Source organism: Trachurus trachurus (assembly GCF_905171665.1).
Source record: "Trachurus trachurus genome assembly, chromosome: 7".
Lineage (NCBI taxonomy): Eukaryota > Metazoa > Chordata > Actinopteri > Carangiformes > Carangidae > Trachurus > Trachurus trachurus.
The window spans coordinates 20,763,312-20,786,872 of NC_139901.1; the positions used below are offsets into that span (position 1 = coordinate 20,763,312).

At 45.2% G+C, this 23,561-nt stretch overlaps 1 protein-coding gene across 2 annotated transcripts in view; it reads right to left on the minus strand.

The window, feature by feature from the left end:
• nav1a (neuron navigator 1a) overlaps positions 1 to 22,587 on the minus strand; it is a 90,124-nt gene extending 67,537 nt beyond the window's left edge. The window contains exons 1-4 of one of the 2 annotated variants that reach the window (XM_083976124.1): positions 22,464 to 22,587; positions 18,383 to 19,283; positions 16,936 to 17,030; positions 5,451 to 6,275 (exon numbers count right to left, since the gene is read on the minus strand). In XM_083976124.1, the coding sequence (XP_083832250.1) occupies positions 5,451 to 6,275; positions 16,936 to 17,030; positions 18,383 to 19,281 (1,819 nt within the window). In that variant the 5' untranslated portion in view covers positions 19,282 to 19,283; positions 22,464 to 22,587. Of the gene's footprint in view, positions 1 to 5,450; positions 6,276 to 16,935; positions 17,031 to 18,382; positions 19,284 to 19,417; positions 19,513 to 22,463 lie in introns of those variants that run through there. The other variant, XM_083976123.1, reaches the window with a different exon arrangement.
• Positions 22,588 to 23,561: the final 974 nt, after the last annotated feature.

Here is a 23,561-nt window from a genome sequence, read left to right on the forward strand (position 1 = left end):
AGAAACTATATTACATCATATCCTAGTTTTCTTATTGTGTATACACAACATTGATGTTATCTTCTGGTAAGATTGGTGAGAAAATATATGAAACAAAAAGAGAAACTGAATAGCAGTGGGATTGAAAGACTTATAGTCCCATAAATGTAGTGTTATGTATATGGAAAAGGCATTAAAGTATTTTCAGGCCTGGATAGGATGTTTATGACCAGTATCATACAATGTCCTCATCCATCTTCTCTATTTTCGTCAGCATATCTGAGGTAAGTACTCACTTGGCTGTTTCATCCTGTAGCAATTTAATGGTAATTTTCCCGTGACACTCGTTGTAGGCGAGTGCTCAAGAGACATCAATAAACACTTAAAACTTCAATACAAACATCACAGAAATAAAACGTATAGAGCCCTGCCAGTGTCAAAGTGATGGTTGGAAAATGAACAGACTATATCATGAACGGTATAACAGTATAACTTTTTTTTTTGTGATAAGCAGTGTGTGCTGTGTATGAGCTGATGGGACAAAAACACAGAGTTGTAGTAATACGATTTAAGAGGAGGATGGCAGGAAGCAGACAGCACTAATGCAATGGCTCCTGCATTAAGTCCTAAGAGACTGACCATAAAGCTCTGTAAACACACACGCATGCACGCACACACATGCACAAACACATACACTCACAACCGTAGTGAAAAACACATAATCATCCATGTATCCCTATGTGCAAACACTTCCTGTTTATATGAAAACTCCCTGGTCAAAAAACCCCTGTCACAGTAAAAAGATGGCCTCTGTCCTCCTCCTGAATCGAGCTGTACCAGAAATATCCTCTCTGCCGTCTGACTGGTGACAGAACACTGCTACCCGTCAACTCATATCAGAGTTGAAAGGGAGGAAGAGGAAGACAGGACGAGAGAGGGAGTGAGGGAGGATCGGAAGGATGCTTTTATTCCTCGCTTTCCTTGGGCGTTTGTGTTTATTTGGCTTGTCACCACCTCCTCGATGAGAGGACGACTGCCCTGAATCCTTCAGTCAGCGGAGCTCGGGGTAGAGCCGGGCGCTCTGTCCACACACCCGCATCACATTAGACACTCAGCGTTGTTGTGATCACAATGCAGGGTCGGAGCATGAGAAATAAGCCGCCACGGCCACGAGGATGAACGCACAAGAGCTGATAGATAGGTGTGGATAATCAGTGACGAGATGTGACACACACTAAATGTGCGTGTGTGAGCGTGTGTGAGCTTTAAAGCTGCGGTGCTTTGTTGTTATTTCCTACAGCGCTGTTAAGTTCTCTTGAACAGGCTTGTGTCTTTGTTTGCCTGTTGGTGTGTGAGTGTTTCTTCAGTTTTTTTTAAAGGCTCTGTCGATTCCTCTGTGGAGTGTATTGTTCCACAGACAGCTGATGAGGATGCAGGAACCATTCGCCACAAGAATTGTGCCCACACAACCAACGCACAATACAATGTCACACAAAAATAACAAGCACACTGGGAGTGGAGGCTGCTAGCATGAGCATTCATGTGTCACCGGGTTGCGTCTGGTTCTTTTCGGCTGAGCCTTCATCATCATCATCATCATCATCATCATCATCATCACGTGCCACACAGTCCCCCAATTTGAGTGAGTTCAGCTCAAACCAAAAACCCACACATCATCTCCAATCTTCTAACCTAAATCTATATTCTCTATCTGATCCTTCATAAAGTAAAATTCCCCTAAATACCCAAATCTCCATATAAACACATGTCCTTTTGGCTTTAATCTGTAATTCATTTTAGTCTTTTAGTCCCTTTCCACGGTGATAGATCCGTGATTAGTGGAATGGAGGCTGAATCTTCTCATTATCTTTATGCAAGGCCTAATCTGGATGCTTGCTAGTTTCTTTAGACTTGGATCCTCTGTAAACCGTGCCCCATGCTGGGAAAGGCCAGTGCTTTAGGGAGCTTTACCCTCTCCCACACACCTCATTATGGGTGCTGGATGGGACCGTAAGGTGTCATTAGCGGCAGACATCTGAGATTCAGTGCTTTAGAATACTATGGCCGCCTGTGCAGCGTACGCTTTACAAGGTGCCATTCAGGTTCACAGTTCATTATTCTCTTCTTCTTCTTGCATGCCAGAGCTGGTAACATATTATAATATATGATGCATTTAAGAGAATTAGTGCTGAACGTCTAAAGCTGCTGCCTGTGGACACACAAGTCAAGTAATTCTCTAAATTGAATTAGGAAAAAGCTCCTCATCACTCAGTGGTTAAACATGTATGTCCGATTAAAGAAAACAGATAATACTGAAACTAATCCTAAATCGCCTCACAAGATAAATGTATAGACCTAACCTTCAAGTAACCTCGAGTAGGATTTTTTTCTTTTCTTCTGTTTGAACATATGTGGTGTGCATAGCTTATGATCTTGGGTTATACATCCCGGTTAGTCCTCCTTAGCAATCTCAGTTATCTTTGCCCGCTACTGTAGTCAAACAGGACAGTGTCACCATGCATGCAGCTAGCCGTCATGCAACATGACATTCACAAGACACAGGCACATATTCTACACCCTGTAGCTAACATGTAGCTCCCAACACAACTGGCTCTGAGTGAGTTAAGGTCAATTCATCATGATATATACATGTAATATCGCACAGAACGGACTGGCATTGCTCTCATGTATGTGGGAAGGTGGGACTATGTATGGGAAAAGGGAGGAGCGGATCACTCGGAGTGATCCATTGAACATCCATAATCTATCTTCCTATGACAGAGCACGCCGAGCAGAAACCAATTAGCTGTGCCTCCCATCGGAAATGGAGAAGCAGATATGATAAAAGATGAGCCCACAGCCGCGAGCTACAGGGCAAGTTACAATTAACCTTTCCCTAACACACACATACATATACACCACACACATAGATACACAAGGGTATGCACATAACTAATCAACACACCTGCTGTGGTTCCTGCGATAAACCTTGGGCAGGTTCTGGTACAGTAAACTGCACTGACCCAAAGCTACATTTAGTCATCAGAGATACCAGATAGAAATTTAGTATACTAGCTATTACCTTTATTTTACTCCAGGGTTATTCTCTTTCTCTCAGAGCTCACAGAATGATTGCCGACTAGATGGCAATGCTGATTCTCCAAATCATATCATGTGTCTCTATCATATGGTCTCTGCCATGCATGACATCAAAGAGAAACATCTCGACGTGTGCTTGCAGGATGGAGAATGAGGAGCAGGTGCCAGAAAAAAAGGACTCTGTGCCAGTGTGGGAGTGGTTCAGATAGACAACTAGAGATAACAATTCATCCACAGGAACATGCCGAGAGTATTTCATTGGGTGAGTATAACCCCATTCATTTGTATCCGATGAGATGTAAACAGCAAATGATGGAAAGAGGTGACTGAAGAGGTGAACTTGTGTCTAACTAGGATATGTTGCCATTCAGAGCTGAGGGCAATGTGGGAAATGATGCAGAAGACCACTCTGATAAAGATGGCATTCAGAATGTGGATTGTGAAGAGTGTGAAGTGATTTTTTCTTCTTTCTTTTTTTGGAAGATTGCCCACTCTTATTATCTCCCTGTGTGGATGCAGGCGGCAGGCCAGCCCTCTCACTTCTCCTCCATTTATCTCAATTCTTACACCCTCTACTTTTGGTTCTGTGTGTTTTTCCCGCCTCCCTACCTGGCTGCCTGACGTTGGTGTGGCCAACAACATCACAATGAGGGCTGGAACAAGGTCACACAAAAGATGCACAACACACACACACACACACTTACACACACATATCATGCAGAGTGCACGGAAACACTCAAAGCAAGGTCACACAAGCTGTGATCTGGGGCTGAGTTGCAGGAGGTGCTGGTGAAGAGAAAAAGAGGAAATGACTTGAGAGGACTGAGACAGAGAGAGAGGGGACGGTGATAGACAGAAAATGATTTCCTCATATCAAGCTAGATACTGTACTGTATAATCGACCTGCTACACTATTCTCTCAACATCTCCCTTGCTCTCTGATGCTATCTGCCCCTGCTGAGAGGGAGGGGTAGAAAGAGAATGAGCAATAGATGGAGGGAGGAATACAGACCCACAGAGTGTGTGTGTGTGTATGGGATGAATAATGGATGATAGGTACAGAGATGCGTAGATTTCAGACCCCAGCTTGACCTATTAGTCACAGATTCAGTCTGCATTCTATATACCTTAACACCCCAATAGCTAAAACTTCCTAGTATAGTAGATCCACCCCCTCCACACACACACACTTCCATGTGTGTGACACGGGGTGTGTTGATGGAAGCATGTGTGTGCATGGCAGCACGCTAGCTACCTGCCCATGCCACCACCCCCTCAGATTCCCCTCTCTCCTCCCACACGTTGCCCCCGGTAACAGGGGGAGGAGGTGGGGAGGCAGGGAGGGAGGATAGTGACCATCTGTCAGTGGCCCGGAGATCAATGGAAATAGCGGGGAGGAGGGAGGGAGGGAGGGAAGGGGTGAGGTGGGGAGGGGAGGTGGGGTGAGGGAGTGGTGCGAGGCTAAATATGTGGCCCACTGTGACCCAGAGCCTGGCTCAATATGCTGCCGTTTTATTTACCGAGCGAAAACACACACCCCACTAGTCCCCACTCACACGGCCTTTATTAACGAATGGCTGGTTTTTGGTGTGGGCCAAGACCGAGGTAAGACTGCAGTGCTGATATGAAAGATGCAATTTAACCTCTGAACCGCTGCATAAACAGACACATGCACGTGTGGTGGGGCCGCTTACGGTTTCACAATTTGCTCACATGTCAACATAGTGGTGAACGTAAAGGTGTATCTGAGAGGAAAAATAAGAGATCAATGATGTAATGATGAGAAAATAAAAGACAGGTGTTGGATTGGTTATTCTACAGTATATCTAGCTCACTGTGGCAGTGGGTCATAAGACTAGGACAAAACACTCCTGCGCTAGCTCATGAATCCACAACAAAACAATGTCAGCCCTGTGGAATGCTTACTTCAGCTGCTTGGCGGGAGCTCACAGAGCAGGTGTACACTACATACACACTCTGAGACGCACATCTGAGCAAAATACATGTAAAATAAATCGATTTCACACATATGAACGAAGCACATGTGACAGAGCTACAGAGTGAGGGGCTCTCACCGTCATGTGGTGAAAAAAAGCACTTTAGAAAAACACACTGACATTATGCTGTGCTGCAATAGAGACTCGACTCATTTAAAATTCACTGTTGATGCCGGTGCTAGAGCCAGAGCTGGAGGGAACAGTTTGGGTGTGGAGAGCGGAGCCGAAGAGAGGCGAGGATGTTTACATGTTTCAGTGTCCGCTGAGCCAATGAGTAAGTGAACTTGGTGACATATCCCGTCGTCGGTGATGTTAGGTGTCATGCTTGAACATCTATGTTGACATGCAAAATAGGGATAGAAATAGCGGACTCACCAAGCATTTGGCTGAACAGCAACTGCTCCAGGTCTCCCAGAACTGTCACTACTAACTCAGGGTCCACCTTCAGAAAGCCCTTACTGTCCTCCCCCTCTACCCCTTTCCTCTCTTTCTTTTCCTCTGTTGCCAGAGCTGCAGTTTTGCCCTTCTCCCCTGGTTTCTTGCCATTAGTCCCAGGACTCCCAGCTCCATTGGAGTTAGCTTTGGTTGGATGGCCAGCAGGGTCTGTGTCTGCACTCTGGCCTGCCTCCGAGGCCTTGCTGATGGGCTTGACCTCAGCATAGGGTCCCCGTGGTTTACCAGGAGCAGGAATTCGACTCGGTTTCCCTGCATTAGTAGTCACAGTTGGGGAGCAGAGAGGTTTGGGCTTTCCCTGGAAAAGAGACTGTTCTGACTTTGAAAGTGTCCGAGAGAGAGGTGGTCTCCCACCCCCAGCCTGCCCCACTTTAGTCTGCCCAGCTTTGTTGGGGCCAGCGCCAGGCCGGCTGGCATCATCATTCCACCGCGGAGATTGGTACAGGTGCAGCTTCTTCTCAGCATCAGTGAGCACGCACAAGTTGCTAAGTGATCGCTGCTTGCGGAGACCGGATGGATTGGGGATCGGGATCGGGACAGATCCGGAGGACGGCCGGTAGACCTTGAGCTCTGACCCAGAGGGACGCGAAGGTCCCTGGGGCAGAGCAGAGGGCTTGGACGGGGGCTTCCTAGAGGCCATAGCCTGGGCCGAAGTATCCTGGCAGGAGACAGCAGCAGACCTGAGGTCCAGCTCTCTGGGCTTAGCCGTCATGCTAATGTTAGCCACATTAGCCTCCAGCATCCCCCCTGCAGAGAGCCAAGCAACAGCATCAGTGACACACTCTGAAACACAGACTAGCAGACTGAAAGAAATGGAGGGAGAATGGGGAGAAAGAAAGGTGTAAAAAGCCCAGGACTGTCTGGTTTATTCTCCCTCTCTGCCTCACTGTCTCCACTGGGTCCAGACTGAGCCAGACTCCCCGCTGTGAGACTGTGGGTTCACCCCTCTCTGTTGAAAATGACGAGTGGGTTAGTAGAGTGGCAGTAGCAGTCACCCCTACTCACTGCTGGTAATCCATGGATCTGCAGATCTGGAGTCTAGCGTCTAAATCCACTCCCTCACAGCGTGTAGCGGCTCCCTGTGTCACACAGATGACAATAGCGCTGCTGGAACAATGTACAGCGTTGACCAGCCTCTTCCTCAGTCTCTCCCCACTGCCGCACGCTTGCTCTGTATTCCCTCCTGCTTGCCAGGCAAGCAGCAGCCGACTGACAGGAGAAAGAGTCGCAGCAGCAGCAGCAGCAACATCCCCCCTCCCCTCTCTCTCTCTCTCTCTGTCTCTCTCTCTCGCTCTCCTCCCTCTATCACTCGCTGGTTTGCTCACTCTACCCCCGCTGGCTCATTCACCCTCCCTTCTCCTTCTTCCTCCTCTTCCCTTCCCTCCTTCTTTCTTGTTGTCTCTCACTCGCTCTCCTCCCACTGGCTGACTCACCCACCAATCGTCTCCCTCTCGCTCTCCCTCTCTCTGTCTCTTCCTCTCTCTCAAACACACTCCGCAGATGCTGTGTTATGCTGCACACACCAGTGAGTGCGAACATAAGGGCTCGGCGATAAATTACCAGCATCTTGTATAAACTCAACACTTCCCTGTTCCCGTGTTGCATTAACAGCCATCCTTTCTTTTACTCACATCCTTTTCAGGGGTTCTAATCCCTCTTTTTACTCCCCTTGTCCACTTCACCAGTTAATCCCTTTATTCTTATCTCTCTTCTTTGAGAAAGAAAGAAAGAAAGAAAGAAAGAAAGAAAGAAAGAAAGAAAGAAAGAAAGAAAGAAAGAAAGAAAGAAAGAAAGAAAGAAAAAGACAAAGAGTAGAAGAAGACAAAGTGTATTTATTAAGCTCAGCTGCGAGTGACTCAAATCATTCTGAATGCCAAATATTGCAGCCAAAATAAAGACCCCCTGCACGCACACACACGCACACATCCAATCTTTCATAATCACATTAGCTGCTCTATTCATCCATTCACATTCGGAATTTCTTATGAGTCCTAATCACACAAGAGGCCCACCCATGATTAAGCTGATTCAAATTATCTGAAAACCAGCCGTGACTGCAGGATCAGCTTAGGAAAGGAGAACAGGACACACATTTACCAGTCCCTAACACACAATGGGATCGGCCAGTCACTAATTATGCTTCAATTAGTAGCCAACAGACCTCAAATGATCACCACACAACCCCTCAGCCTTACTCATATTACCTCTTCATTCATCTCCATTGCTCTTTTCTCATTTCCTTCCTTCCTTCCTTCCTAACCTCCTTCCTACTGTGACCCCCCCCCCCCCCCCCCCTCCCAACCTCCAGTTAATATAGAGGCGCAGGCCGTTAACTTAGCAGGGTATGGATCCATCACCATCTCAGTCCATCAGTCAGCACAACCATTACGATATTTCAGTGGTTTAAAACAAGCGTGCGTGTAATGTGTGGGAGTGTGAATGTGTCTATATTTTTGTCGATGCTCCTCATGCATGCATGTGTGTGTGTGTGTGTGTGTGTGTGTGTGTGTGTGTGTGTGTCTGTCTCTAAGAGTGTGTCACATTGATGAGACAGGCCCAGAGAAGCCACAGCTCCCATCCAGGGATCTCGGTTAGCTCTGGCACGTTCAGCTACGTCATCTCATTGCTCTGGACATCCCATTAAAATCAACCCAAGACACAGTAACTCTTCTCCATCCTCTTCCTCCTCATTCCCTTTATCATCCACTGGTTTTACCGCCATCATCACCCCTGTTCGACCTGTCTACGCCACTTTAAATTCTTACAGAATTCCAGTTACTCTTCCTAACGTAAAGGGCTGGGTGGAGATCCGATATAGAGAGAGAGAGAGACATAAACAGAGACATTGAAATACACTACCTTCAGTTCTCGTATGCTTTTATTTCCATTAGAGGTAATCATCATGACAGGGCATAAAATGAATTTTAAGCCCATAATAACTCTTTAACAATCAATACAACTGTTTGCAGTACAATTTGTTTTTACGTATTAATGCATCCTGTCTGCATACAGGTCTTGCCGTTTTAACTGGAGTAGTGCATATGCACCATTAGTGCACCTCACTTTCCCTTGTACGCAGGCAGCAGCGCCTACAGCTATGATGTTATCAGGCCTCAAACCGTTGGGAGTAGTAGTCAGACAAGCAGCCTGTTGGGCTAATGCCCATTTTCTGTTCCATTTGCATAAATCGGTTGACTCTAAACCGGAGAGCAAACAGGCAAAGTCCTGTTTGCTCACATCCCCCACTCAGTGTTAGAGAGGTAGTTTTAAAAACGACTTATTTTTCAACAGAAACCAAACTGGCGCCTATTGCACTCAAAATTGACAACGACAATCATTAAGGTGCGCACACAGCTCACTTGCCAAGAAGCTAACATCCATCTGGCCTTGAATGAGTGCGTCTGATACAGGAGCTGAGAAGCAGACCAAAACACAGACATAACATTAGCTGTTTTATTGTGTAAAGGCTACTAAAGTCATTAATTAGAAGCAGTGAGCTTTAATAAAAGGGCCAATGTTGAGGTGGTTACTGTATGCCACAGCGAGGCCTGAGCTGCGCGGCGACAGTTATGGGGGCTCTGGGGGCTGGTAGCAGGCCAGTGGGGGGGCAAGGGATGTAATTTAAGGCTAATAGGTGCTGTACGTCAGCTCTTATACCTCCCTGATGAGGGATTAAGGTTGGTCAAATGAGAGTGACCGCGCACAAGGCAGGTCTGTGTGGTGCACGGGGGGCAAAGAAACGCGTCAGTGCTCTTGAAAGCACATAGACACACAGGTGAAGTGTGTGTTGGCAGCACACAGTTACTTGTTTGTTCCAGTACTCGTCTCTCTGGCTCCACGGTCTAATCACTTTAATATACGGCTGATGTAAACATATATTCTCTCCCTCTCTTTCTGCTTAGTCTCTCTCTCTTTTACTCCACACACACACACACACATACACACACCCAGCATGCCGTCTGTGCAGGGTGTCCAGCTGACCTGAGCAATCTGGCCTGACTTCAGAGAAGCTGGTAGTTTCAGAGCGTGATGAGTGCCACTGCTCAGTATTAATCTACACACAGACACATTCAGTAAGTTACAGAGGTGTGTGTCTGTGTGTGTGTGTGTGTGTGTGTGTGTGTGTGTGTGTGTGTGTGTGTGTGTGTGTGTGTGTGTGTGTGTGTGTGTGTGTGTGTGTGTGTGTGTGAACACGCCTGTGGCCTAACCACAGCGGCTGGAGCCTTGGGGAAATTTGCAACGATGATGGGCAAACAGTTCCAGACACACATAAAGGCACTTTTAAGCAAAGGTAAGTAAAGGTAAGAGAGACAGGTAGACGGAGATATAGAGATGAATGGATAGATTGAAATCACAGAGTAGAGTGAATTAGAAAGAGAGAGAGAGAGAGAGAGAGAGACAGACAGGCAGAAAGAGGCAGGGAGTCTCAGTGCTTTGCATGTGTATATTTGCCTTAGCATCTTTAACCACTTTGGAACAGATTCGCTACTGTATTTCAACAGAGCTCCCATGTAGCCAGAAAGACACACACACACACACACACACATTTTGTGGTGCATTATATGCATGTTTACAAGGTTACACCGGGTCTCCAGCGATGAAAGGAAAAGTACTGTGAGAGAAGAGGAAATCACTGCTGCTTTGAATGTAACTAAACTTAAAGAGGAGCTGTTCCCATTTTGACTAAACAGATGGCATGCGTTCTCACTCTCACCCACTCCCTGTTGTCACTCAATCCCGCTTGGTGCCTCTTGTTTTGCCTTTTTGTTTGCAAGAATGAGAAGAAAAAGAGTTACACAATTGATTGAGACGAGCGCGAAACGGGCAGAGGAGCGATAAGATGAATGACGAGAGGAGAGTGCGACTGAGAATAGAAGGTGGAGAGAGAGAGGGTGCATGTCAGGACACCAGACGCCATGAAAGAAGCCTACTGGATGGTACGGGTGAGGGGAAAATGAGACGGAATGAAAGAACGCAAAATGATAATCTCAGAAAACGAGGCAACAAGAAAAGTGAGAGGAGGAGGAGGAAGAGGATGGGGTGAGGAAGGATCTCTGTATGTGTGCCAGAGGAGCAGAGGAAGCCAGTAAGACAGAGAGGGGAAATCCTGCCTCAGCGCCTCGCCACTCCTGCAACGTTCGCTTATGTCCGCCAGTGCGTTAATGCATGGGGTCCACAGGACACAGGGAAGAATACCAGACCGTGACGCACTCGTACACAAGGGAACGCTCACAGTCACACTCGACAACGATAGTGCACCAACACAATGACACGGCTATTAATGTCCTGTTTACACACAAAACACCGAGAAGGCAATCTGATGCGTACAGTACGTGGCTTCCGAGTCTGAGTCAAACGTTCATGTGCGGATGAGAGTTTCTTCCACAATGACACCTTTCTGGCCGGTCTTACTCAGTACTGATGATGCACAACATGAGTCATTGGCTTAGGCATTTGGGTAATTCAGCCACTTAAAGGCTATCCATGACAATAGTGTTATCAGTCATGCATCCACAAGGCACAGATGCTAATCCAACAAAAAACACCATTCTCTCCCAGGGTGACTCATGAGCCACACTCAGCTGAGTGGTGAAAAACATCCAGAGCCAATCAGAGAAGATTTAAGTAAAGAGAAAGGGGGAAAAAATGAATGTGCTTGTGTGTGAGTGTGTGTTTTTTGTAAAGGATTTGCTCTTTGTAGATGCTCCCCCCCCTGCAGTCGCATCAGTGTTGACATTCTCAGCACACTTCCCAGGGGTATCCCAAAAAGCTGTGCTGCAGAGGCTGGTTGCTTGGTTACAGCGTGGTGCGCAGCGATATCATCACCATGTGTGAGTGTGTTCCGCTAGTGCACTTGTGCTTCTGTTAGTTGCAAAAAAAGAAAACTGCTCTTGCTTAATAAGAGAGATATACGGAAGTAGATTAACAAAATACTGAATTAAACAGATATGTGAATATACACTGTAAGGACTCTGCATCCTAAATCTTTATACTGTAACTGTACACATTCACATTGGGAGTATGTGCTTTATTCTTTAAGGGTTATTAATTTGATAGATGGATGTCTCAGTGACTCCATTCCTGTGTGAGTGGGTGTGTGTGTGTGTGTGTGTATGTGTATGTGTGTGGTTCCTCAGAGACACAGGGAGGTTACACACATCACTGACTCCATAACTCGACTCCCTGGGTTGGGAGTCACCCCAGAGGTCAAAAAGGATCTTGTGTGTGCACTCATTCACCCATTCCTCAATTCACCCTTCTCCCTCCCCTTCCCTCGTCCTCCTTCATCTCTTGTTCTGTCTAATGCAGCCATTACTGTGTGCCTCCTAGGTTGTAAGGAAATTTCCCGGGTGAGGGGGGAGTGAGGGTTGGGGTGGGGTGGGGTGGAGTGTGGGGGGCAGCTGGCAGGAGGAGGTGGCAGCTCTGTCGTAGCGCATTGGCACACAAGGGCTGGATGGCTCTGTGTGTGAGACGAATGGGAGAATAAGGAGCTTCAGATGTGTGTATATATATTATGTGCATTCATGTGTGCATTTTAAGGCGACTCCCTTTCCCACACACGTGATGTCTTCCTCCCCATCATACTCACTATCTAACAGAAACAACGTGGCCTCTGCTTCATGCGAGCTGGCACTGCATTACACGACTCTTGACTGGTCAAAGTTGGGATCAAATATAGAGCAGGTCGTGACATTAAACCCTAAATAGTGATTACTGCCCCACTCCTGGAGATGAGCGAGGACATAATCTAGTCCACGCTTACGTCTGATCATTTCCCCAAAGCTACTAAACCACTCATCACTGTCCGACGCTAAATCGGCATATGTCTCTCTGATTAGATTGGCCAAAGAGGATTACGCACTGTCTAAGAGATGCAGCCTGGGGTTATCGAAATGCTATTCACTAAACTGTCCAGGGGCATTAAAGGAATAGTTTCCATGGAATGTATACATTGAAAGCTGATTTCATATATTAATTATTAAACATATGCTTTTTTATCTCTCTAAAAGTACATTTCAAATCGTGCTTCTTTATGTAATGCCTCAAAGGGAAGTTGAGTATTTATTCTTTAGGTATGTGAAACCATCCACTGAATTATTATTTTTCACTAAACTCATTGAATTGTATATGTATATGTATCACTGATAATCACACACATATATACAAGTATTTAGGATTCAATAGAAAAAGACTTTCAAAAAGATATTTAAAGCCATCATAGCTATTTCATTTTCCTATAAAGGTGCATGTAAAACTCACAATGTGTAAAATGTTGACTTGTGCTTGTTATCATAGTAACTGACTTAATCTTTGTATTCTCTGTCAAGCTGAGAAAAGTACCATCTTGTCTTTCATAGATAGTTTTTCATGATCAATTTCCAGTCTTTCGTCATATTATCATCGAAAAATCAGATATGCATTGATTGCACACACAGACGACATTCTCATTGTTATGGACATCAAAACTATTGCAATCGACTACCGTTCTCACAGTTCACACCTTCATGAAGGTTACAATGTTTAGCTTTTTTTAAAACAGTTGTGGAGCCACATTGCTTCAATTGTTGAACAGTATTACATCATGAAGAGTGGAGTTTCTGTTTTCTAGCATTGTTTGACACTGTGTCATCCACTGGAGGCTCCATAAGAAAAAGCTCAGGGAGGAGGCTGTGAGCTGCATTTTAACGTAGGTGGAGCTATTAACCAGACGTCCATTTGGAAAACCAACCAGTTGGTCTTCATCCTGAAAGGCATTTAAAAAATATTGTTTGAAAACAAACAGTCCCGGTAAAGCATTTGGTGTGGCTTGTCTGAGAATGTTTTCGAGTGTGGCATCTTTCTCCCCCCCGATGACTGGTGGGATCTGCAGTTTTAGAGACTGTTTTGGTTTTTTAACTCCAAGAAGCTGCAGTAAGCAGAAAACATGCTCAAAAATAATTTTCAGTTTGACAACAAATATGATTTTGAAAGTGAGGACTAACCTTTTGTAAAGACATGACTGACTAACTTCATTCAGCCTAACCATTGATATGTATATGGGGTGGACAAAATAAGAAAAACACCTTCCAGCATAACACAATAAAATTCAACATCAACACAACCTGCAGCCTTCTGATTATAAAATCTATTTCAGGGCTGTTCTATTAGACTGCATCAGTGTTAGTTTGGTGAACCTGCTGAGTGTATATAAAACATTAAGAAATTACGATAATGGGAATCGTTGAACAAAGCAGTACAATACAAGAACAAGCTGGCACATGGCCACTAACACTTTTCTTTGGCTCACATTGAGAAGCACATAATGAAATCTCTGCTCCAGTCCAGACTGTGCTACTGCGACTGTTTCAAAAGGAGCAAATGCCAATTAATTTAACAATAACGGGTCAAACTCACACCTGGAAAGAACAATTTGCTTTGTTTTCTCTCCGTAAATGACAATGTCAGATAATGGGGTGTGGTGCATGTGGGACGCTGTACAGTGCTTCATATCCTTGAGGACAGTGTTTTCAGATGTAAATCAGTCCTGTATGTCTATGTAGAGTGTGAGTGTGAGAGAGAGAGGGAAAGGGAGAGAGGGAGAAGGAGAGAAGGAGAGAGAGAGAGAGAGAGAGAGAGAGAGAGAGAGAGAGAGAGAGAGAGAGAGAGAGAGAGCGAGGGACAGCTGACAGAGTTTGGGCGAGTCCATAGGGAGCATCAGGCCATACTCTCACTGGGAGATGAAAAATGATACACAGCCCACATCGCATTTATCTTTCAAACACCATCTGTGTACTGTCACACACGCATACATCAGCACACATACACACACATGCTCGGACATGACCGCACGCTCAAATGCCCCTCTCCAGAGAGTGATGGGGTCAGGAGGTCTGTGGTGTAATTGAAAGAGCACATGGTGCTACAGTCACTTTAAATGTTCAGGTCTTTATTAGGGTCTCGGATAGAAAATCTAAGCGCTGATTATGTTACTGCTGATTCAATCTAGCTGAATGGAAGCATATGGAAAACATTCAGTCTCAAGGAAACGACAATTTCACCGTAGTCACTAAGGACAACCATTACAAAATGACATCATGATTTGGCTTTGTGGTGTGTGTTGGACTGGAGAACTTGCTGTGTTTTCTCTTTGGTCCTTACAAAAACAAAACCCATCAACATAGTGACCTCATCAGCCTCCTCTTTTCATCTCTGACCCCTCTCTCTCTTCCTCCCTTCCAAACTTTGTCTTCCTCCCTTGTTTCCACCTCCTTCCTCAACTCCCTAAATTACAGTTATTACAGTGTCAGCCCACCCTCCATGTAAATGCAGCTTCAGAGGAGTCTAAGACACTTTAGGTCTGTTTCTAACGCCTGCTAGGGAGCAATTACAAGGCCACAACCATAGTCCCACGACAGCCGAAGGCCTTTAAAGGCTGGGGCTGGTCCGCCACCACTTACCATCCCCCTTTCCACAACCAGCTGGTTGAAACCTCCAAAAAGCTTTTAAATGGTTTTATTTGCACACTTCTCGATATAGACAGGCCAGATAAATGGAGGCGAAAACTTCATAGTCACAGCTAAACTTTGACATCATACACTGTAAGATAAATAATTCATAACTATTAATAATAACAATCATATATAGTACTGAGTGTGGTTCAAGGTTCATTGTATGCAGTAGAAGTCTAATTTTTAATCTTTATCAGAGGTCCACCAGCAGCCCAAAGAGCTGGCAGTTTTAAAAAAAAGTAAAGTTTGAAAACAATTGAACTGGCACATTTTATAAATAATAAACATTTCGAGTTTCTAGTTAACTCAGTACAAAATATGTTTCTTTTCTTTTGCTGCACTTCTTCAGCCGCCTCAAAATAGATAATGGAACCAAAATTAGTTACATGTACTATGGTAAATTGTAATATAGTTGATCAATATACAGTATATACATGTATATGTTATTTCTGGGCTGAAAGTGCTTTAATATTAAATTCTGTGGTCTAGCCGTTCTGATTTTATATTTAAATTGTGACAGAAAACTGAGGCGGTGATGTTTTATGCATTAATTTCTGTCTTTGTGTTGCACATTTTAAACCACTCCCCTGTAAATCTGATAAATTATAAACAGAAAGGAGCCCAAGATATGTAAAAATGTACCAATCAAATTATTATTGGAGAAAAGGTCAAAGTTGTCAAAACTCTTGTTCACTATTTGTACACTGTAATGCAGCAGAGATATGTAAGAAATTAATCAGGCCTTTTAGATGTGAATAGACTTTATTCCCACTAATTTTTGTGCCTTTAGCTATAAATAAACGTAAACCATGGAAATATAAACAATTCCGACTCATAAAATATCAAAACATAAAACAATGGTCACTGATGGGATCATCAATTCCTACCAAAGATGGAAACACCCCTAAAATTCTTAAAAGCGGAAACCCATTGTCATAGTTTCATTCCACTCAGTGTGCAAAATAACAGCCAGACAGGCAAACACACTGACTCACTCAGTGCTCTGACTACACTGTACATTTCTGTCAGGTGTGTTTAACCTGGAGGAGATTTTGGCCGTTCAAACCTAATACACACAAACTCTGGACTGCAGCATCCAAAGCTGAGCGGTCAATCCCTTTCCTGTCGAACTGACACCACATCAAAGGGAATGATTCACTAAACCACTGATAAAGTCATATCTCTGAGGCACATCCACGTCTCTAGACTCAGACTGACCATGGTGATGCATGACAATGGCTGCGGGTACTGACTGAGCAAACCATTACTCAAAAGGATGAGGAGGGGGGTTGTGCCGGGGCTTTTTAGGTCAATGAAGACGCAAAGGAAGAAGGCGCAAGAGAGGGACGGAGTGAAAATGTGAGGGGAGGAAAAGTTCAAACTCGTTGGACGAAGCTGAAATCAACACGTATTTAATGCAGCCTGACAGCAAGTTGACAAGTGCCCCGTTTCACCCCCATTACTGATCCACATCACCCCTGCCATCTTCCTTCATCTGAACATCCTGGGCCAATCTCTCTTTTCCATGTCCTCATCGAGGAACCGCTGCAGTCACACACACACACACACACAACATCAGGCCACCTAACCTCAGACGTGGCTCCTGAGGGATGAGTAGTAGCAGCGTGACAGACAGAGAATGGTTGTCCCTTAGCCTTCACTGAGCCTATTCAGGTTCCACAATGAGACCCAAAGGTTGGCTGCTGGCATGTCCTGTCTGACGCCATTTATGACTCCGTGGCAGTAAATACGTCTGGGTCTGGCTGCCATGAAGTAGGCACCAATACCTGCCAAAAAGAGCTCTTGGCCTCTTGGTGCTAACCGGGCAGACAAAACTAGTCCTGATGATTTGTTCGGTGATGGGAGACAGAACGAAAGCAAAAAAAAGTTCTGGAAAAATGTGTATCGGTGCATCAAACCTGGTGTTAGGTCGTCACAGCAGACTTCTATGGATCCGGATGAACAGTCGCTCAGATCATCCACTGAAAAATCACTCTCCTGTACCTGCTGCAGCCTGCCAAAACAAGATGAACAAAGCCATTGCACATCAGTTACTGAGCATACAAATCCCCTCAGTATCACATGATTACAATCAAACACACAAGCTAGTATGACGGTAGGAGGAAGTGGACATCCCCCAGATGTGTCATTTTCATAAAACCAAAATCACAGATGCTCAACAGAGCACTGTAAATAAGCCATCATCATCATGAAGGTGAAAAAGAGACACAAAAGTACACTGCATTATTCATTCACTTATTAATTATTTCCTATTTTGACTGATCTATTTCCCATGGACTGAATCATTTCTCTAAAACACAGCACACCGCTCAACAACACACACCAAACACAGATTCTATTTTTTTTTTTAACTTACAAGATTAGATTCTCTCTTTTCTTATTTTTATCCCACATCATAAGAGACTATGATCCTCATTTATCAAACGTGTGTACACCCAAAAAATGGGTGTACGCCAAATCTGATGTAAGGATCGACATTAATCAATCTGAATGTGAGGGTAGCGAACACAACATCTCACACCAGTCTGGCCTGGTGTACGCAAGTCTGAATCATCTTATAACATGCAGGGTGGCTGTGTCCGAAATAGATCATTAGGGACAAATGCAGTGATGCGGACTTCACGATGTTATAACAATGAATAAATACAAGCACAAGTAGCCTTCAAATACAGTCCATGTTGAAAACTTAACTCTACTTTTACAGTTTTTCTCAATTGCTAAGACACATTTCTTGAAACCTTCCATCCTTTATCCAAAAACTGTGCTGTGTTTTAGCAATTGAGAAAGATTTTGAGTAAGTGAGGTGAATTAAAAACCATGCGTAGACAATAAAGTGATACTGTCAATGACTGACCACCACCGACCACACGTGACACCTGGCATACGCTGATATTTACACCAGAATCTACACCAAGTCCTACGCATGTTTGATGAATGAGAGTCTATGTGTGTGTGTGTGAGAGAGAGAGAGAAGGAGAGAGAGAGAGGACAACAGTGTATTGAGTGAACCCAGAGGCTGTTAAGAAGCTACTTTAACAATCAGCTCTGCTCCAGAAAACACCAAGTGTGTGTATGCACACAACTGAATGACTGGAAGAGATACAAGGGAACTAGACTGAAATGGCCAAAACAGGCCTCTAGGGCTGGTCTTCAGTAACTGTGTGTGTGTGTAGTGTCAGTAGAGAGGGGGGTTGTGAAACACTTTAAGGAAAGAGTGATCATATGATGATAGCCAGAGAATAGTTTTACAAAGAGGTTACTGAACAAGAGTTCATGATAAAAGTGTGTGTGTGCGTGCGTGCGTGCATGCGTGCGTATGTGTGTGTGTACACAGGGGCGACTTACCTGTAGCTAAAGGGAGCCACAGTAGCCATGTTGACTCTGGGTGTGTGTGTCTCTGTGAATACTTCCTCCTGCTCTAGGTGTTGAGCCTGCGTGTCTACAGCCATCTTGGACATAACTGGCATGGTGAATGTGAGTGGCGGCAGCGGCAGCGGCAGCGGAGCCGGAGAGGAGGCCAGACTACTGTCCTCAGGAGTCCCCATCTCCTCATCTGACTGGCTCAGGGAGCCGCTGCGACCTCTGCCGGCGTGCTCATAGCTGGTTGGAGCGAGAGAGGGACGGAGGTTACCGTTGGTGACGGTGGACTGGGCTGGCTGGTGTTCTGGCCGTTCTTCTTCTCTTCCTGGGATGACCTCGCTCGTCGTTACAAAGTTGGAGTTGTCCCCTCTCCTGAACTGGTGCGGCGGACGCAGGTTGCTGGCTCCCAACGCTTGGTTCTTATTGGTGAACGTGTTCCTGTTGCGGTTGCCATCGTGTGTTAATTGTGACGGGGCGTGCTTTCCCAGATCCAGTGTGTCTTTGGAGTGCGGCGGCGGTACCCGGCGCTGGGTCAGCGGGCTGCTGTAGGCCGAGCGGGACACCTGGGGAGCGGCCAGAGCTCCCGCCCGGTGGAAGTGTTGACCTTTCAGGCTGGCATCTCTCAGCAGGTCCCTGGAGGAAGCACCAGGGAGGTTGGAGCTCCTGGGGCGAAGCGAAGGAGAGTGCGTGGGTGTGTGTAAGGGAGTGTGTGTGGGTGTATGTGTGGGTGTATGTTTAGGGGTGTGTATCGAAGGCCTTGGCAGTTCACTAGCCCGGCGGCGCAGGTCTGTTTTGGGGGAAGGGGGCAACAGGCTTCGTGGGAGGGGGATCCCCGAAGAGGCAGGCCCGCGGGGCGCCGACTTCACGTTGACTCCCCCACTCATATCTGACAAACACAGGGAAAGAGAGACATCTACAATGAGTTAAAACATTGGCTTATAGGTAGTGAGTACAAGACACAACCACAACAACAACATGAAACCATCAGTCACAAGAGCGCGCTCAAAAAAGTTTGTTTACCCATTTAGAGGTTAAACAAAATTAAAGTTCCATTGGAGATAATCAGATTCTTGTCGCAGAGCTCAGCTGGTATCCATGGTATGTGAGCGTGTGAATCAAGCACATATGACAAAGTGAGTCATGGTAAACCACGAGTTGTTGAACTTATTTTCAGTCAGCCGTGGAGCGTCTGCGCAATCTGATTTTCCTGCTCAGAGTTCAAAACACAAGACCGGTTTCAGACACAGACACATGCTCACAGCAACGTTTACAAGCGCTTTTATAGTGTTATGTTCTCCAATAACTGATTATCTCCACATAATACCTTCAAACACCATCCGCACACTCACACACTGCTCTCAGCTGGTCTCTTGACACCTTTGGTGGAGTAATAGAATCATCCTCACCTGATTTGCTTTAATCCCAGATGCTCACAGACCTCCCGAGAGCTATTTAAGATATTTCATATTCCTTGTGCTCTTCTGTTTTACAACAGCAAGCCACAGTGAACAGCTACTTCTGCTTTCTGCATAGCACGTGACGTTTGCTTTGGAACAGTCCAGTGCAAATAGATTTCAATATAATTATATGCACACTTCCAAATACGCAGATTTAACGCTTAGCCCTTCTTGCCCTTTCTTAAATGTCAGAAATTCCGCTGCCAGAAGATTTCTTGGGAAGCTGTCTTTAGAAAAGCAGAGATGTGTCAAATTAAGCCATCAAAGTCACGAGGATAACATGTTGGATTATTTGACAGCACATCTAATCACAGTGTTGCACACAGTGTAGCACGCACACACATTTTCCCAGCAGTCTGAGCAGAAGGCTTGTCTCTTTTCACAATTGCTGCAGTTCAAAAACTCAAAACCTTTCCAAAAATAACCTTTCGGTTTCTTATAAAAGGAAGGACAGAGTCTTTGTAGAGACACCTTCCTCTTGCCTACGTGAGAAAACGTCTTGCCGAGGACTGGTGCTCTGTCATAGTTGGCCCGATGCTTATGCACAGCAGCGTGTGGCAGCAGTGATGCAGCAGAAGGTAAACAGAGACAGATGTGATCATCCATCCTCCTTTCCCCTCATTTCTCTCTCTAAATTCCTCCACCCCCTCTTTCCCGTAACCCCCTGTCTCTGTTCCTCTCCGTCTCTTTCTCCTGGGAGGTCGAGTCACTAATGAGCATCAGCATTTCTGTCTGATAAAATTCCTGCAAGGGTTTCCAGGAGCACAGGTGCAGTCTGGCCGTGTATCTATATGTATGGAAATTGGCCAATCCCTGGGGACACACAGGGGTCATCCTGGTACGATACTGCAGCCCACGTAAGGATGTACAGAGGCTCAGATGGTGGTGGGGAGGGTGGATTTCTGTGTGTGTATATACACGCAGACAGAGGAAGAAACCAGAGGAGGAAGAAAAAAAAAAAGACACAATAAGATATTTCTGCTGACTGAACCCAGCAGCTGTAAGAGAGTGGGTGAACTGGCAAATCAATTTCTGTTCTGATTCCCCCACAGATATGAGGATGTTTTTACAGCACAACCTTGTCACACATATAGAGCATGTTCTCTGCATCATGTGCTCAGCCTCCATATAGGCTTCAAAGACAAGATCCTTGTGTATCTTTCTGTTACGTAAGTGCTTTGACAATGGTTGGATTGTTGGCTTGTTGACGCTTTCCCCCGTCGGTCCGATGGTTCATCCGATTACAGAAATTAGTCTAGAAAGTGCAGCAATTTGTGGAGATGTCTAAAAATGAACAAATGTGAAAGAAATCAGATTTTTGGTTTGGCCTACGCAGAGGTATGCAAAGAATTTTGTCCTAAACAGGTGAAGAAGAAAATGTCAGTGGCCAGGCCCTTCAGTCCTGCACCTAACAATCAACTGCCATTTTTTTCCCCATAACAGAATTATCAAATAGTCCATAAAATGATCATAGTTTAATAAAAACCAAGCCCTTATTTACAAAAGCTTGTTTTGACCAGCAACCTTTCAATTTTTTAAATTCAGAGGAAAGACGCATTGTTAAAGAGATTTTCTGGCATTTCATGTGATCAAAGAGACAAACCATTGATTACTTATCAAGACTGATTTGGAGTTGGATTAGCTATTCCCTAATCAAGCCATTAAAAATACAAATAATAGAACCACATGAAATAATCAACAGCGCACTAACAAAACAAAAAAGACCAAAGCTGTTGACACATAAACACACAGAAGATTTCTATTTTGAAGGTGAATGTAATGACTGAGTGTTTGGCCAGTTCCCTTTCATTATGCAAGGTTGGTACTGACACCTGCTGGTCATTGTGGGCAGCTGCACCGACCGGCAGGACCCAGATTTCTTCTCTCTCCTCTATTCTGTGTAATTTTCTGCCTATCTCCAAATAGACAGTTGCACTAGATGAGACACAAGTTTTTTGGAAGGCACTCTCTGGAAGGAGGGGAGGAGCAGGACGGCGTGGCAGCTGGAATTAGATGTCAGCTTCTAACTTCATAACCATATTACACCATTTTGGCTTCTCTGTCCCATGACACACCGAGCCTGAACTGAGTTTCGTCTGATCAAAGAAACATCCCATCGCTCTCGCTCTCACACACACACACACACACACACACACACACACACACACACACACACACACACACACACACACACACACACACACACACACACACAGACACAAGGCTCACATACAAGGGTGAGCCTTGTGACAAACACCCTCTGACTCATCACAAAATCAATAACTGAGGCGGCAGCACAGACCTCTCCGTTTGTGAACTGAAGGGCATTAGCAGATATGTGTCACCCGATCTCAAAAGTCGACTGTAGATGTGTGTAATTACTTCTTCTTATAGTCGCAGCAACAGAAACAACTGCAATGGTGTGTGTTATAAATCATCTTACAGCGCTAGGAACGCGCACTGGTTCAAACAAACTACATCGAGCTGTCAGAATTCCTGGAGAGGTAGAGTTTTTTTAGAAGTCAACAACACAGCATAAAAATAACTATATAAACAGCCTATGAGGAGATGTCATGTGTCAGAGCTGCTGTCGCACACGTGTGTCTTACCTGTCACTGGGGGCAGCGAGTCCTTCAGTGTGTCCGTTAAGCTGAGCGGGAAGAGCCGGCAGGAGGGAGGTCACACTTCTCCGACGTCCCAGGAACAATGGGGCTGTTTTTTCCTGGATCACTGTTGCATCCTCACCGCTGCCCTCCCATTGGTCCGCACCACCTCACCATTCACCAAGACAGGAAGCTGTGACAAACAAGAACAATATTTTTTCATCCAATCAGGGGCGTCCGTACCAAAGTGACTCATTTTCAAAGTGACTTTCTATGATTAAATCAGTGTTCTCATCTTTTGGCATAAAAAGCATAACTTCCACACACACACACACACACAGGGACACAAAGACAAAGTGTCTGTCTGAACAATGATGACTGTTTATGTTATCATGAGTCAGTGACCCAAATGGAAATTTACTTTACAGTGACCCAAAATGACATCCTGACACAACACAGCATTTCATTCAAATCAATCAAATCCGCTGAAAAGGAACCCTGTAAATTTCATCACAATACATTTTTCATGTCAGACACTGGCTTCTCAGACTGCTTCAATCACTGAGAGGATAACAACTTAACTGGATTCAATTCAAAACACAAAAATGGCCCAAAGCTGGTGTCACAGAGTTTTCAGCTGCGCAGCATCAGTCCAACCACATGGAGAAGTCATCAGCTGAGGAGTCTCAAGATTTCTTCAGAGGGAGCGTGAATCACTCATAAAGCAGCAGAAAGACGCAAAGATCTAACACACACATACGCTCACACACACACTCCAGATGGAGTCATTATAGAAGCTGGTTTAGCGGTACAAACACGCGCAGCCACAAACTAAACAACACAGAGCATAACCAGACTACCAGCAATATAAACATGACCATGTGTGCACTGTTTCCCTCCACTCTGCTTCACCGTTGCAGATCCTCTCCTCATCCACCTCAGATGTACACACACTACAGTATGTATGCTATGCATGCTGCACTGAGTCATACAGCCCCTATAAAGCTGACTCAGCCCGATCACATCATGTCACCCCTGGTTAATAGGATACCCCCACCTCTCTCATCCCCTCTCCACCTCTTTTCATCCCACTTAAGCTCTGCC